Raw genomic sequence first — 14032 nt, forward strand, 5'->3', positions numbered from 1 at the left:
ACTTCAAACAAAAAAATATCCATATGAGGATAAAATAGGAGACAACTATGTCTGTAAGTGCCTTTAAGCGTTACGAGAGGATTAAAAATGCTAACTGTCCTAAACTTACCAGAATGTCCACAACGTAGGGAGCTGAGATAGAGCCCAATTGCGACACAGCAAGTGAAGTACCAATAGCTGTGTTGCGGTTGGAGGTTGGGAACAACTCCGACGTGTGGAGGATGATGACAGCAAACACGGCAGAATCAGCGAACCTTCCCAGCAACGCGACCACTAGGATCAGCAGCTTGTTCTCTGAGGAAAAACACGGAATGATAAAGCGACTGGTCAGTTTTGTTCATGGAAAGGATCTAGGTCAGGAATTTTACTTGAATGAAGGGATTGCAGCTTACCTTAGAGGGAAAACAGGTAGGCCATAGAAAAACACACAGAAGACACATAAAACACACTGAATGATGTATGAGACAGTGTTGAATGCCTAACATATAACGTTATCACTTTTAATTTTTACCTCTATATATTCCTCAATTTTTCCTAGACTTAGTTCAAGGCATAGGGTAGCTGAAATGTGGAGTTTTCAATTATTAAGCGCCTTCCTCAGCTTCCAAACTTGATAGTGAGTTCAGAGTAAAAAACTGGCTTTACAATTTTAGAGAATTTGGATAAAGATAACTGTATTATTGGAGCTTTTTTAGACCTGTCTAAAGCCTTTGATAGTGTTCACCATCCTACCTTAATAAATAAGCTTAAAAATTATGGTATTGATGGTAAATAAAAATTCAAAAAAAATTTTATTATTACAAATGGAAGTTATTAGACACATCCTAAATTTATAAAGAACCTCTAGCAAAAATTCTTTAAGAAAATATTTCAAAGATTTGGAAATTTTAACAGTTCTGTGTTTATATATCTATAAAACAATTCTTTATGTAAAAAATAATAAATCAAAATTAGAGCGACAACAGGATATCCACAATTACAATACTAGATATAAACAAAATTTCACAATTAAAAATCATAAAAAAGCAAAATATAAGCAAAGTCCTCAGTATATATGCATTAAATTTATCCATCAACTCCCAGATAGCATTAGGAAGGAGTAATGCACAATTAAATTTAAAAAGAAACTGAAACAATTTTTAATACGAAATTCTTTTTATAGTCTGGATGATTTTCTTAACTTTAAGTAATGTATTTATTTTATCTAACTTTAAGTATTTATTTTATCTAACTTTAAGTAATGTATTTATTTTATCTAAAAACTGCTATTATAAAAATCTTTTAACTTTATGTAATATATTCCTTTATGTTATTTAAAAATAACATAATGACGCATTCATGTATGATTTATCTGTACGTTCTGAATAAAGATTTTATTGATTGAGAATTCAAAGTTTTTTTTTTTTTTACTTCATGTGCTTTAAGGACACTTACCTTGAGGTATGAGTAAAATGGATATGAGAGCCAACCCAGACAGTAGGAAAAGAAGCGCTGCCGTTGACTTGCGGCCCAGAAACATGAGTATCAGGAGTGGCAGAACATATGATGGAGCTTCCACCAAGCCTGCCAACGCGAGGTACACGTAGCGATTGGACGAGAAGTTGTCAGCATTCAAGGCTGCCAAATAGTTTTTAGTTTTATTTTGTGAATGCATTTAATTTTTTTAAAGGCAAGACTGCTTCTGATTACAAAAAGAACGCCCAAAAAATGTTTGAAAATATGTTTAGTTATATTGTATTTCCATTCTCTTTTACTAAACATATCTACCATAATAGCTTCAACAACATAAACTCGCCTAAAATATTTAATTTTTCTGAGAAAACAAAAACATGTACGCTCATGTCTCATCTGAAATTTAGACTGACAAAACTCGTTGTTAAATAAACACATAAACAGACAAAAATGTCCCTAAAAGAAGACACAATTTTGGAGATTGAAAACAAATTAGCACCAAATACAAAAATAATTAAGAGCAACTCACCCAGAACGTAGTAAGACAATGCAGCAACAAACCAAGTGAAGTAAGAGATGCAGATTCGTCTACAAAGTTCCTTTGTGCCAAACAACGCAAACAGTTTCCTAATCCCATCTAAAATCCTCTTAAACAAGGGAACATATGGGCCTTCCTCTCCCTGGAAAAAAGTGCGTTCAAACAATATTACAGGACACTTAAATTGATCATTTGTGTTGAAATAACTGTTATCAACATTTAAGAGTGCGATAAAAATCCTGAAAAGAAGTCAAAAAAGAATTTTAAATAACATCATTGATCCTATAAAACACAAACTTGATGTTTAAATATTCAGAACTGTCTTGGAGTGTTTCATAACATGTTAAATGTGCTAAACTATAAATAAATATCCAGAAAAAAGATATTTTAGATTTAATTACGATAATGCCAGAACCCCAGGCATTACCCAGGGTGTGGGTTTTCAAGGCAAAGGTGAGTGAAGAATGAGCGTTGCCTGAATGAGATGTTTACTGACTAATTTTTTTAAGTCCAATGAATATGAAGGTACAGAGCTGGGTTCAGTTTCGAATGATATTTGTTTAAGATCTAATTCTAAAACATTTGTGAACAAGTTAAAGCAGTGGATGGCTCTTTATTTTTCCTGAAGTTTTTTCTATGGTTCTTTCAAGATGATGTTCTCTTGTTTTTTATTTTTCGGTACTGCAGTTTATTGTACCTATTTATCAATTTGATTCTCTTATTAGATCTTTAGGCCGGTTTCACACGAGCCACAAAACGCCCGACAATCGCGGAACGCCGCTTCTGACTGTTGTGGCACGCTTGTCGCGCGAGAAACGCAACCTGACGCAGACAAGAAGAGCCCCATTCACTTAACATTGGAACGTGGCGTGCCTTTCACACGAAGTGGCGTCTTTTTGCGTTTGACGCTAGAACGCGCTGCAATGGCCTGCAGTGGCTCTGTCCTCGACAATTTTGGCGTTTGTAGCTGGTTATTGCCACTCAGACAGTCAAAACAACCAGTCACCCTGTTTTGTTCTGTTTTTTTTTTTTTACTTTTATAACATTAAGTTATGTCTGACTTTGACACAGACCGTTTTATCCTAGAAGTAGGGTGTAGGCCAGTGTTGTGGGACCAAGAATGTAAAGATTACTCAAATAATTACTCTATGACGTCGTACCGCATGAAGAAGCTTTATAAAAAATAAGCCTTCTTCATTGTCCATTGTAGCCCTAAACTGCACTCGTAGTCTTTCTAAGCAGACTGGTGTTTTGGTTTATTTCAGGGAGGTGCGGTATGAAATGGCGATAAACTGATGGAATTTGCAGAATCATGCTTTTGCCATCTGAAAGGTCCCACACGATTGAGCGCTGCCAGTGGCGCGTTTCTGCCGATGATTTTGGCACGTTTTTGGCTCTTGTGAAACCGGCCTTAGAAGAAGATTTATTTCAATGTGTTTTAAGCTTTCATTAGAAGTTTTCCTTTAATTTCTATTTGGGCTTCATTTTTATGCAATATATTATTTGTTTTTGTTCTCCAGAAGGTATTATTGATTTTAGTAGCTCCTCAACAGGAAACCTAACTACCACACACATACTCTACCTACACCTACACCTACACCTACCTAACTATTTCACAATTTGTATTTTTTTTATTTATTTTTATGATATAATACATAGTTATTTGTCAATTAATTGTTGTTAAACTAAACTGTATTTGTTGAATACAGATATATTTAAATTGAAAATTGAATCGTATGTCACATTACCTGGATATTGGTGATGTTTTCAAATGTCGGAGGGACGACGGAAGCGTCAATGGACTTGACGACGGCCCAAGCTTCAATTTGTCTTCCCTGAGTCATCAGCCATCGCGGAGATTCTGGTAGTAACCTGACCATATTACAACTCCGTCACACATATACTAATGAACAACTTATCCATGTGATTCCATCAATACACAAAGGCATCAGTGCAATCCACGCATTAGACTTTTGAAATACAACTATTTAAGATATTACTTAAAATTCTAACCATAATAATAAGTGTCAACAGCGAAAATATTTGGTTCTTTGAGCCCTAAAGATATACAGGACAATCCTGCTAATCTGTCCCCCTACGGTAGTAGGACCATGGTTGAATCAGTAAAAAAGGTGTGATTATCTGAGTAGCATAAATGACCACATTAATTATTTGATTAACTGACATTTATTTGTTGCGCCCAATCCTGAAAGACGATGATAATGTTCCCGTGACCATGGTAGATGTTCAATATTTTTTGCACGATCGTGGGAAATGACAATGATGTTCCCATCACAAAAGGAGAAGAGTATGTCACAATCCCAGAGAGACCCTTAACAACGATAAACTTTACTAAGGTGTTACTAACGGTAAAGGCTTTGTGTTCCCTGGAACCAAGCTGGTCTAGCGATAAAGCATACTTCGGTCCCTGAGGTCTCAGGTTCAAATCCCGCCAAATCACTAATGGATTTGATCTAAGTGATAATACTGCAACCACTAGGTCTAGCCTGAACTAATGTGAACAATGATTCCGAGTTCTCTGTCTCGGGTGTCGTAGGACAAAAAAAAATTGTGTTCCTAGCAACGTTTTTAAACAGTTAATTCGGAGGTGTGAATCCCGTCTCAGCCCAAGGTGCAATTCATTTGTTGACCTGTTGTGGCAGAGCTTGGAAAGAGAAGGACACATCTAAAATAAACAGCGGATGTATCGGTTGGAAATTTATGGGATGGGCAGATCCTTTGTAAGTTGCATCTGAAATCAGGATTTGGCTAATTTATACTCATCTTAACTCAGTATCGTCTTAAAACTTGTTTTAACTAACCTGAATTTGTTTTGTTCATAATATGAAGGTGGAAATTATGCATAAACAATTGAACTATCCGTGGGACTCAAATGGTTTATGTACAAGCTGATAAAAAAAATACCTAAATATTCCTTACTCTCGCCAGAAATATACAAAACTTAAAAAAATAATATAACAGCACTAAGAATTGTTACACAAGTTAAAAAAAACTAATTCACCTTTTTTTTTAACATACTTTCTTGACTTTTTAAAGCTAGAATATGCAATTGCCTACACTGTATAAACACTTTACCAGATTACCAAACCTAAAATTGATAACTAAGGAAAGTAATTCATTGTGTGGTTTTCAAAATTTCTGAAAATTACTGTGAAAGAAAACGAAATGAACAACAACTATAGTACTTTTTTATGCTGACACTATCCATAAACTCACCAACAATGGAAAAGAAGAAGAAGCATGGGAAGCGAGACGGCTAACTGCAATGTTCTCCACGCGGGAAACATTAAGGCGATCAATGATAAAGTGATGTAACCGAAAGGATATGACATGTTGTAGACACAACCCAACATGGCTCTTCTATCTTTACTGGCCAACTCTGTCACTGGAAACATAGACATAAATAGGATAAAACCAGATGACAGGAATAATACACAACAGTTGAGGGAAGTGGTAAAACCTAGAGGAATAAAGATAAATGTGGCAGATTTGAGACTAGGAAATATCAGGGGTTGAGTTAGAAGTTAGAAGAAAACAGTTAATTGAAAAGTACTAAGAAAAAAAAAATAGAAAAGAGTTATTGAGAACATCATTTAAGTGGTTATGCGGGTTAAAAATAAAGTCCCCCCCCCCTGAAAAAGCGGGAAATTCCACTGGTTCTGCAAAACCTCGGACTTGATTCAAAGGACGATTGCGTGTGATTTGTGTGGGTCTTATCAAATGACGAGTCCTGGATATCACCAGATACAAAGGTGAGTGAAGCCCACAAAATTTTCACAAATTAATAATACCTCAACCTTGCACAAAACATGTAATTTCAAAACCAATGAAAAGAATGTCAAAGTCATAGTTTTAATTTTGGGTTTACGTTTTTTAGAAATTTAAAAGTCTAGCAGCCGACACTAAAATTTTAAATCAGGGTTGAACATCATTCAGTTTATAAACAACAGCAAACATTCAGTTCAGAATATTTGACAAAGATTCAGCATTTGATAAAGATTATATATCTAGTTTAAATTTAGTTGTTAAGTACTTTGTGTATTGCTGTAACCAATGGTACTTCTTTTCATGGGTAACAGGATGATCAATGATTCATATTTATAAAACAACAAATTATCTTAAATTAAAGATTCTTAACAACCTACTTTTTTATGGTTAAAAACTATTGCAGTTAAAACTCAATTTAAAAATATGTCTAATCCTTCATCAAACACGTAACAATATTCTACTTACACAGGGTGTATGCTGACTCGTAACAGCCAGATCCTGCGGTGCCGATGAAAAACCTTGCGACTATGAAGAGCCAATAGGACGGAGCGAACGCTGCCAGTGGACCAGTCACCACGTAGGTTAGACAAGCCAAGACGAAACTGCTCTTACGTCCATACCTATGACATTACCTACGTTCATTCAACTGAGGTTACTACTTACATTTGAGATTACAGTCAAATTATAACATGAACCAACTAAATCCTTTAACTAGATGTTACAGTAGAACCCCTCAAGTTGGACCTCGGCCTAACTGACTCCTCTTGATATCAGACCTAATGTCCAACCGTCTTGTTGTTACCTATTTGGGGCGATAACGCCAAGAAAGTTTTCGGGTTAACTGAAAGACCAATCACGGGTGTAGCCACAGTGGTATGAGTCAATTGCCGGTTTTGCCAGAACCACAAGATATGCTCTTCCCGATATCCAACCTTTTTGCCGTTCCGGCCATGGACTGGTCCTGCCATGGTCAGAGGAAATGAGGGTTTCTACTGTACCTTTGACAATTGATAGAACTATAATTTTTGGAAAATAAGGGAGGATAGCAGCTATTTTAACTCAGAAAAAGTCCCAGGCCCAGGTGTAAGGTAAATAGCGCCCTCGGATGCTAAAAGCTTTGGGCTCATTCCCCTCAAACAATTTGTTATTAAAAGTAAAGCTAAACACTGATTTTAACACCATTTTGAGATAAAACACTTATTGAAATCTTTGTGTTTTTGTTGTTTAGCTAACTGTATTCCGTTAGGCGGTTTTAGGGACAAATCTATCTCCTCCACTTGATCCTTCCTTTAAAACGATAGCTTAACAGATGAGGTTTGCCAACCTTAATCAACTGCAACATATACTATAAGCAACAAGTGGGGGGGGGGGGGGGCAATCCCCATCAAACCACCTACTTTTTGTGAACAAAGTAAAAATATTAAAACTGTTTTTTAATTTGATGCCCTTAAAAGACTGGCACTCAGGGCTACCTACCACAAAAAGAAATTACAAAACTTTTAATTACTTTAATACTGAACTGAAAACCTTGTAAGGTTGATTGTTGAATTTGACTGTACTCAATTCAGATAGAGAATTTCCATTAAACATTTCCACGGGCATTTGCTTAATTATACTCAATCAGCAGAGCTATACCGTCATAGTCCAATTATTTTGTTGTGATTATCACCTCCAGCTGAACTTGTATTCGTCCATAAGTTGAAGTAACCAGCTGGTCATATAGAATATGTTTTGAGAGCAGCTGTTACACAAAACCCCAATCAAAAGTATTGTTGATGGACTTAAGTAAATTAAAACACAGTCTACGTTTAGTTAAAAAAAGTAAATTTAAAAGTTGACATTAGGTTTTGTAGCTAAAGAAACAACAAAACTCACTTGTCAGCTATAAATCCAAAGAGAAATCCTCCGACAAACTTCCCGAGTGCAATGGACGACTGAACGTTGGACTTGAGAGGCAGTCTGTCACACACAAGATCCCACTGCAAAGAAACAGTTTGTCGAAACCAATCAATATTCTAGACTTTTTATAAACTTTTGAGATATAAGGGAGATATGACACTGGACGATAATTTTTGACATTAAGTTCTTTCCCTTTTTTGTAATTTGGAATGATTTTAGAAATCTTTAATTTGTACGGGAAGATGCCAGAAAAGAGGGATGAATTTATCAGGTGTAATAAAGGCTTTATCAATGGATTTTTTGAAAATTTTATAACTTTTATTGGTATCTTATCATATCCGTAAGAGTTTTTATTTTTGAGAGAATCAATTAATTTAGCCAATTCGTCCTCATTAAGTGGATTACGTTGGAACACTTTTTTTGAAATCAACAAGCTATTTGTCCAGAAGGTACAGGACCTTCCTCCAGCGTGAGCGTTGTAGTACATGATGGCAAGGAGGGCAGTATTGGACATTGACCTAGACACCACAGAATAGTGCTAGACACCACACAGTTTCAAATAGCACATAGTGCAGTACCATTGAATGTTTTCTCTGTACCTTACTTCTCTTTGACTGATCAGATCATGCTTTCTGATGACTTTCTCTTACCTCCGTCACCGTAGACGAATGAGGGACGTCTTCATCGTAAGAGTAGTTTATACAAGGACTAGCTGGAGGAAGAGTGTGAGATTTCACATACTCTAAGGCAGCTTCGTAGCCCATGTCTGCTAACTGTGTATAGTTCCAGCCTATAACAGAGCAGCTGGACTCTGTCGACCCACTAAACAAAAACGTCTTGAAATAATCTACTGTATTCACTAGTATCACGTGTTTGTTAAATTTATAGCTTAATGGAATCTATATTGTGACAACCAATGGGGAAGGAAGGAAATTCAACGGCAGGCTGGGTCAAGATTTGAATACTTGATTCATTGTTTGACCAAAGTTGATTCTGAATAATTTACTGCTTGTTGATAACTAATTTTTACAAAATGGAATTTAAACAACAAACGAGACATGTTAACGCCCGGAGGACAACTGCGGGGAGAGAAAGAACACGTAGAGCCGCAACCGCGAGCTCGCAATTCTAGACCCCTCCCGCTCTTTGAATCTAACATCCCACTGATCGTCCCACTCATCTCGGTCATACGTCACACGGAATAATGAACCTTTTGTCAGCAGAACAATCAGGCCAAACATTCCGTGCTACAACCAAACAAAAAGTGTGACGTAGTTACAGATGTATTGAGTACTTTGTGACACTCAACAAAAATCCAATTAAATTGCAAGTTTGAAAGAATTATAAGGCTACGACCAGGTAAATCTTTGATGACTTTATTAAAATTTACATTCTTTCTTCACTGATCATCCTTTAACCAAGATTCTTACATTTCACTATGTAAATTTACAAACTTAGCCAAACATGGACACATTTCAAAAGAGATAACATTACTCACCCCGGACTACTAATGTTTCTGATCTGTTCACTCGTCCAGTTGGCCGTCGTCAGTTCCTCTACCTGACACCAATGCGGTGGAATGTGGGAGAGGAAGAGAGACGCCATTATGTGGTAAGCATTGAACACTCCGGGACTGCTGGTCAACAGGAACATAGACAGCAGCCATAGCTTCCTTTGATTGACTTTCTCTAGAGCTCTGTCAAGACTCTCGACTGCCTCATGTGGCATCTCACTGTAACAACAGTAAAATAAGATTTATCCAAGCATTATATAATCATTTTGGAATAGACAAATAAACATATGTCTAATAACACTACCATTACCATTTGAGATGGGGCTCCACCTATGTGGGTAAATGTCCCAAGATATGATTGAAGGATGAGTGTGGAATGGAGTGTGATGGTGTAGATTTGTTACTCACTAAGACCAGCTGTTTCATTAGTCAGGGCCATTTATTGAAAGCCCAATGATCAAGGACAGCTGGGCTCAGTTTTGAGGCATCAAAAAGCTACACTTTTCTCAGGGTTGAACCGGCAACCTTCTGATTACTATAGGCAAGCACTATAAATAACCACTGAGCTATGGTATGCATTTACACTTATACTGTTGTAGAAAGATAATATTACACATATACGTATGAAAGATTTTGAACGTGGTGGTTGATTTTGATTTGACACTAACCATTATCAGACACAATAGGTGATTTGCAAGTAACGATTTACATATTGATTTAATTATGTTCCCTGCAGCCATTAGACTAATACCCAAGGACAAACTCAAATAATACTGGAGTGTAGCATAAAGCCTATTTATTCAATGCAATTGTTATGACAAAATCTTACTCTAAGGTGCAACATCAGTTATCACTAAATGACTGATTCAGTGGCGTAAGAAAATAATCAATCTTTATACATAATTGAAAAGTATGTAAAATCTATTTAGAATATATTTTACATATTGGCTCTGATTGGATGGAATATCTGACTGAACATGATCACAGTATTGATATTATGCTAAAAAGTGTGCTAAAAATATTATAAATTATATTGATCTAAAAGCAAGTATATTTATCATTCGCCTATTAGGTCTGATGATGATTGGAGTGTCCAATTGAAATCGATCACCGCTTACCATCTTTTATATGTATTTACTGTCTTGTGAGTAAACAGTATAAGTGTAAATATATTAAGTGCTGTTATTTGACATATTTTTGTACTTTCAGCTAAAAGCAAATAACAATTTCATCCTGCTAGAGATTGCCGCTTGATAAATGCATTGTAATAGTGGCTGCATAGATTCAGAAGATAAAACAATGAACACAACTGACTAACCAACATTGTCCTCTTCCTGCTGTCAGCTGTTTCAACAATGTTCATAATATTTCAACTGTTGGTTATAACTGTGCTTATGATAAGTTTCTGCCATGGAGAGAATAAACAGCAATCAGTAAGTATTGATGTTTCACTAATATCGGCTGTTTATTATTTATAAGTTGGTAGATTGTTGAGGAATTTATGAATGTGTTTATGTCTGTGAATAGTTTGAAAATGTTATGTGATTTATTTTTTGAGTAAAGTTTTAGTAATGAAGGTAAAACATGGGACTTTGGTACCAGAGGTCCCAGGTTTAAATGCAGCCAATCACCAATGGGTTTTATCTAAGTGACAACCCTCTAGGTCTGGCCTGAAAAAATTCCTGACTAAAGGATTCTAGGACATGTAAGATGGGACATTAAAAAAATTCTTGAAGACGTCATAAAATTTCGTAGATTTACTATGATCTAAAACATTTATGTGACAAAGTTATTGGGTAACAATTGTGTCTGTTTTAGGGAAACTATGACATAAAGATGACGTACATGGAACCTTGTGAGAGGCGAAATGATACCAAACAGATGGGATTTATTCATACAAGAATGTTGAAGAGTAATCGAACCCATGCTTGTGTGAGCGGATTATATGCTCTTCCCTACGGTTTAAGTGACGACATGCGAGTAAGTATTCACCCTCATAGTTATAATGGCTTTAGTTTCAAAGAGTATTCTTGGTAACTCTAAATACTTGACAAAAATGTTGAAAATAATTGAGCATTGTCTTTTAGGTGTCACTGTTGACTTTCAGATGTAGACATCTATATGAACTAGTTGTATCCAATTTTATCAAACAAGAAATTACTTGAATGCACTTAAGTTCACTATAATCTAAAATTTAATTGTCTTAGTTTTCCTATCTGAAGTGAATATGTGACATAAAAGATGAACTTTACTTCATGAAGTAAAGTCACCTTTTTCTGTCCAAGTAATCTACAAGTCACTTATATGGCTACCGGTATGACATCAATGGCATCATTTCCAAGCTGGAAATATCATAGACATCGAAACCGGTAGCTAAATAGAAGACTTGTGGATTACTAACTTGGACAGAAATATGTAACTTAAAACCTCTTGTAGATAATTTTTAAAGTGATCCAGAAGGCAATACACAGAATTATAAGTAAAAGATGCCATACAATATAAGTCGTGTATCAGTTTGAATTGGTTAAAAGTTGCCGTATTTTATAGAATTTAGCAATTTAAATCAGCACAACCTAGTGGCACAAAAGGTTCATAATTAACAGTATAATAACTTTGAATGTGGTGATAACTATTCCATGTTTTATAGTTATAAAACTAAGTGTTGTGAGTAAAGGAAATATTTGTTGACGTAACATCCGCTAAGGATATTTGTTCTTAGAATACTTTCCTTTTACATAAGATTTAATATTTTTACCTACCGTACTCATTATTCTGTCTGTTCCACAAAAATATGTTTTGTTAACATATATGATTATTTTCAGGAAACTTGGGAGTTGTTTGTCAAAGGAAGCACAGGCGGTTGGAAAAGATTCATTACCTTCAATAACAAAAAGGCTTGCTCAGATAAAAAAAGATTATTCCCAAAATGGTTTAAAATGTTAAAGATTGAAAATGTAACTTGTCCGATTCCACCAGTAAGAGAATTAGCTATTTGCCTATTTTACTTAGTAGCATTTAAAGATGTATTCTCAATAGTAATGGTAGTGATGAACACACCCACTTCTCAAATACTAGAGGGATACAAATAGATTGAGGATGGGGGGGAGAATAGGTCTTTCATTACAGTGTATTATTTGATTCTTTTGAATCATCATATTTAAGATGAATGTACGAAGGCCCGCAGTTTGTATGTCTATGCTATAGAGATAATTGTGCCCCCCTTCACTCTTCATTGCGGAGGAATTTTTCTCTCTCTGGTTGGGAAGCGTCCCCAACCAACCTTGTAACCTCTTGCGCCTCTGGGGCCATTTATTAAAGCGGCTCTTTTACGCAACTAGAATATGAGTATGAAACTAGAAAAATGAGTATGTTGGATGACGCCTTGCTGGAGGTATAGTAAAATTTTGAAATTTGTCTAATCTTTTTCCAGGGTAACTACACTTTTGACTGTAACAATGTGACAGGATGGAAGTTCACCCAAGCCAAAACTCTAACCTACGGAGAGTATCGAGCCAAAGTCAATTTTTACCACAAAAAAGAAAACGTTGGATGTACAGACTTTCGTGCAGAAATCATCCCCATGGCAGAAGAAACTGAATGAAACATCCAATGTGTAATTTTATAAGTACAACAAAATAAATAGATAGCTATGGATAGCTAGTTGTCTATTTATTGATTACCACTTTTTAATTTAAGTTTATAAAATGGGAAACTGTAACTGAGAACTGAGGATCCAAGTCAATTGATGAAAGTCGAGGATAAATTAAGTAAATTTATAATTAGGAAATGCAACAGTATTCCAGAACATTTGAGTACTTCTTTAATGATAAAACACCACTAAAAAGTGTAAATAGTGTGTCATGAATATATTCAAAACTGAAGCTCTGAAATCTATGTAATGAACTGTTGATTACAACGGAAAACTCCTAACTTAGCTGTGAGACTGAGTGTTAATAAACTAATTTCAAATGGCTATCCAAATTAAGCCAAGTATGCTTTAAAAAGGTTTGCGTCAAAATAAAAGTTTGCTGTAAATGAAACCAGTGCTTGTCAATGGTGAAAAGTAAATCTTAAAAAGATCCCGGTTCCCGGTGAATGCAAGACAAACAGAAGCAAGGTCCATAGTAAAAAAATGAGAATTGTCTGTTGTTGAACAAGTCAGAATAACAGTAGAAATGATCATATGGTTACAGATATATTTTGTAGGAATTTAGAATTCAAATGATGAATTTATAAAGATTGTGTTTTCAACAAATTCCTTGAAGCACGGTGGGACAAGACAAGACAACCAAAACTAACCAAAGTCAAGGTTAACAGTCATTTCCTGGTCACAAATGAATCTATTGTTCATTGATTAAATGTTTCTGGGCTGCATTACCATACAGCTCTGAAGATACTTTGTTGGACACAGAAGTTGGGTTCTTTATTACAAAAAGGTTCATTTCAGGAATAAAATTGGAGTAATTACATTTGATATTCTCTTTACATGAAATATAGTAATTATTGCATGTACAGACTAATATTTTATTTATTGGGGAGCACATTGGTTTAGTGGTAGAGTGTGGAGCTTCGGTCACCGAGGTCCCAGGTTCAAATCCTCTCCATCACCAATATATTTTATCTAAGTGATGATGCCGTAACCCTCTAAGCTTAGCATGAAGTAATGAGTTAAACATCCCGAGCTAGAGTTTAGCGTTATAGGACGTACATGTGGGACAAAATAAAAAAAATATCTTTATATTATTACATTACAGACAAAGAGACAATGTTGTTTATTTTAACCTGAATGTGTCTAAAAGATCAAGGATGGAGTAAACAAGTTTTGGTATAGCTTTGTTACT

At 35.4% G+C, this 14032-nt stretch overlaps 2 protein-coding genes across 7 annotated transcripts in view; one reads left to right on the forward strand and one right to left on the reverse strand.

Moving 5' to 3' along the window:
- Positions 1-14032, reverse strand: part of LOC128987109 (organic cation transporter protein-like) — a 41472-nt gene that overhangs the window by 2912 nt on the left and 24528 nt on the right. For all 6 annotated transcript variants that reach the window (XM_054407809.1, XM_054407811.1, XM_054407808.1 and 3 more), the window contains 9 exons: positions 9177-9410; positions 8329-8500; positions 7655-7758; positions 6245-6399; positions 5228-5396; positions 3739-3862; positions 1982-2132; positions 1435-1617; positions 110-294 (listed from right to left, as the gene is read on the reverse strand). In XM_054407809.1, coding sequence (XP_054263784.1) covers positions 110-294; positions 1435-1617; positions 1982-2132; positions 3739-3862; positions 5228-5396; positions 6245-6399; positions 7655-7758; positions 8329-8500; positions 9177-9406 — 1473 coding nt within the window. In that variant the 5' untranslated portion in view covers positions 9407-9410. The remainder of the gene's footprint in view (positions 1-109; positions 295-1434; positions 1618-1981; positions 2133-3738; positions 3863-5227; positions 5397-6244; positions 6400-7654; positions 7759-8328; positions 8501-9176; positions 9411-14032) is intronic.
- LOC128987113 (uncharacterized) lies at positions 10490-12835 on the forward strand. Its single transcript, XM_054407820.1, has 4 exons — positions 10490-10624; positions 11010-11171; positions 12014-12166; positions 12622-12835. The coding sequence occupies exons 1-4, from the start codon at positions 10547-10549 to the stop codon at positions 12790-12792; spliced, it is 564 nt and encodes a 187-aa protein (XP_054263795.1). The 5' UTR covers positions 10490-10546; the 3' UTR covers positions 12793-12835.

The sequence above is a fragment of the Macrosteles quadrilineatus genome, unplaced genomic scaffold (assembly GCF_028750875.1).
Source record: "Macrosteles quadrilineatus isolate MER2022 unplaced genomic scaffold, UCM_ALF_1.0 Scaffold_2__2_contigs__length_208266976, whole genome shotgun sequence".
NCBI lineage: Eukaryota > Metazoa > Arthropoda > Insecta > Hemiptera > Cicadellidae > Macrosteles > Macrosteles quadrilineatus.

Excerpts from the sequence above, each read along its gene's own strand:
- LOC128987113 (XM_054407820.1), top strand. The coding sequence starts at position 10,547 with ATGTTCATAATATTTCAACTGTTGGTTATAACTGTGCTTATGATAAGT. Across the intron at positions 10,625-11,009 it reads GAGAGAATAAACAGCAATCA|GGAAACTATGACATAAAGAT; the intron begins GTAAGTATTGAT and ends TGTCTGTTTTAG. Across the intron at positions 12,167-12,621 it reads TAACTTGTCCGATTCCACCA|GGTAACTACACTTTTGACTG; the intron begins GTAAGAGAATTA and ends ATCTTTTTCCAG.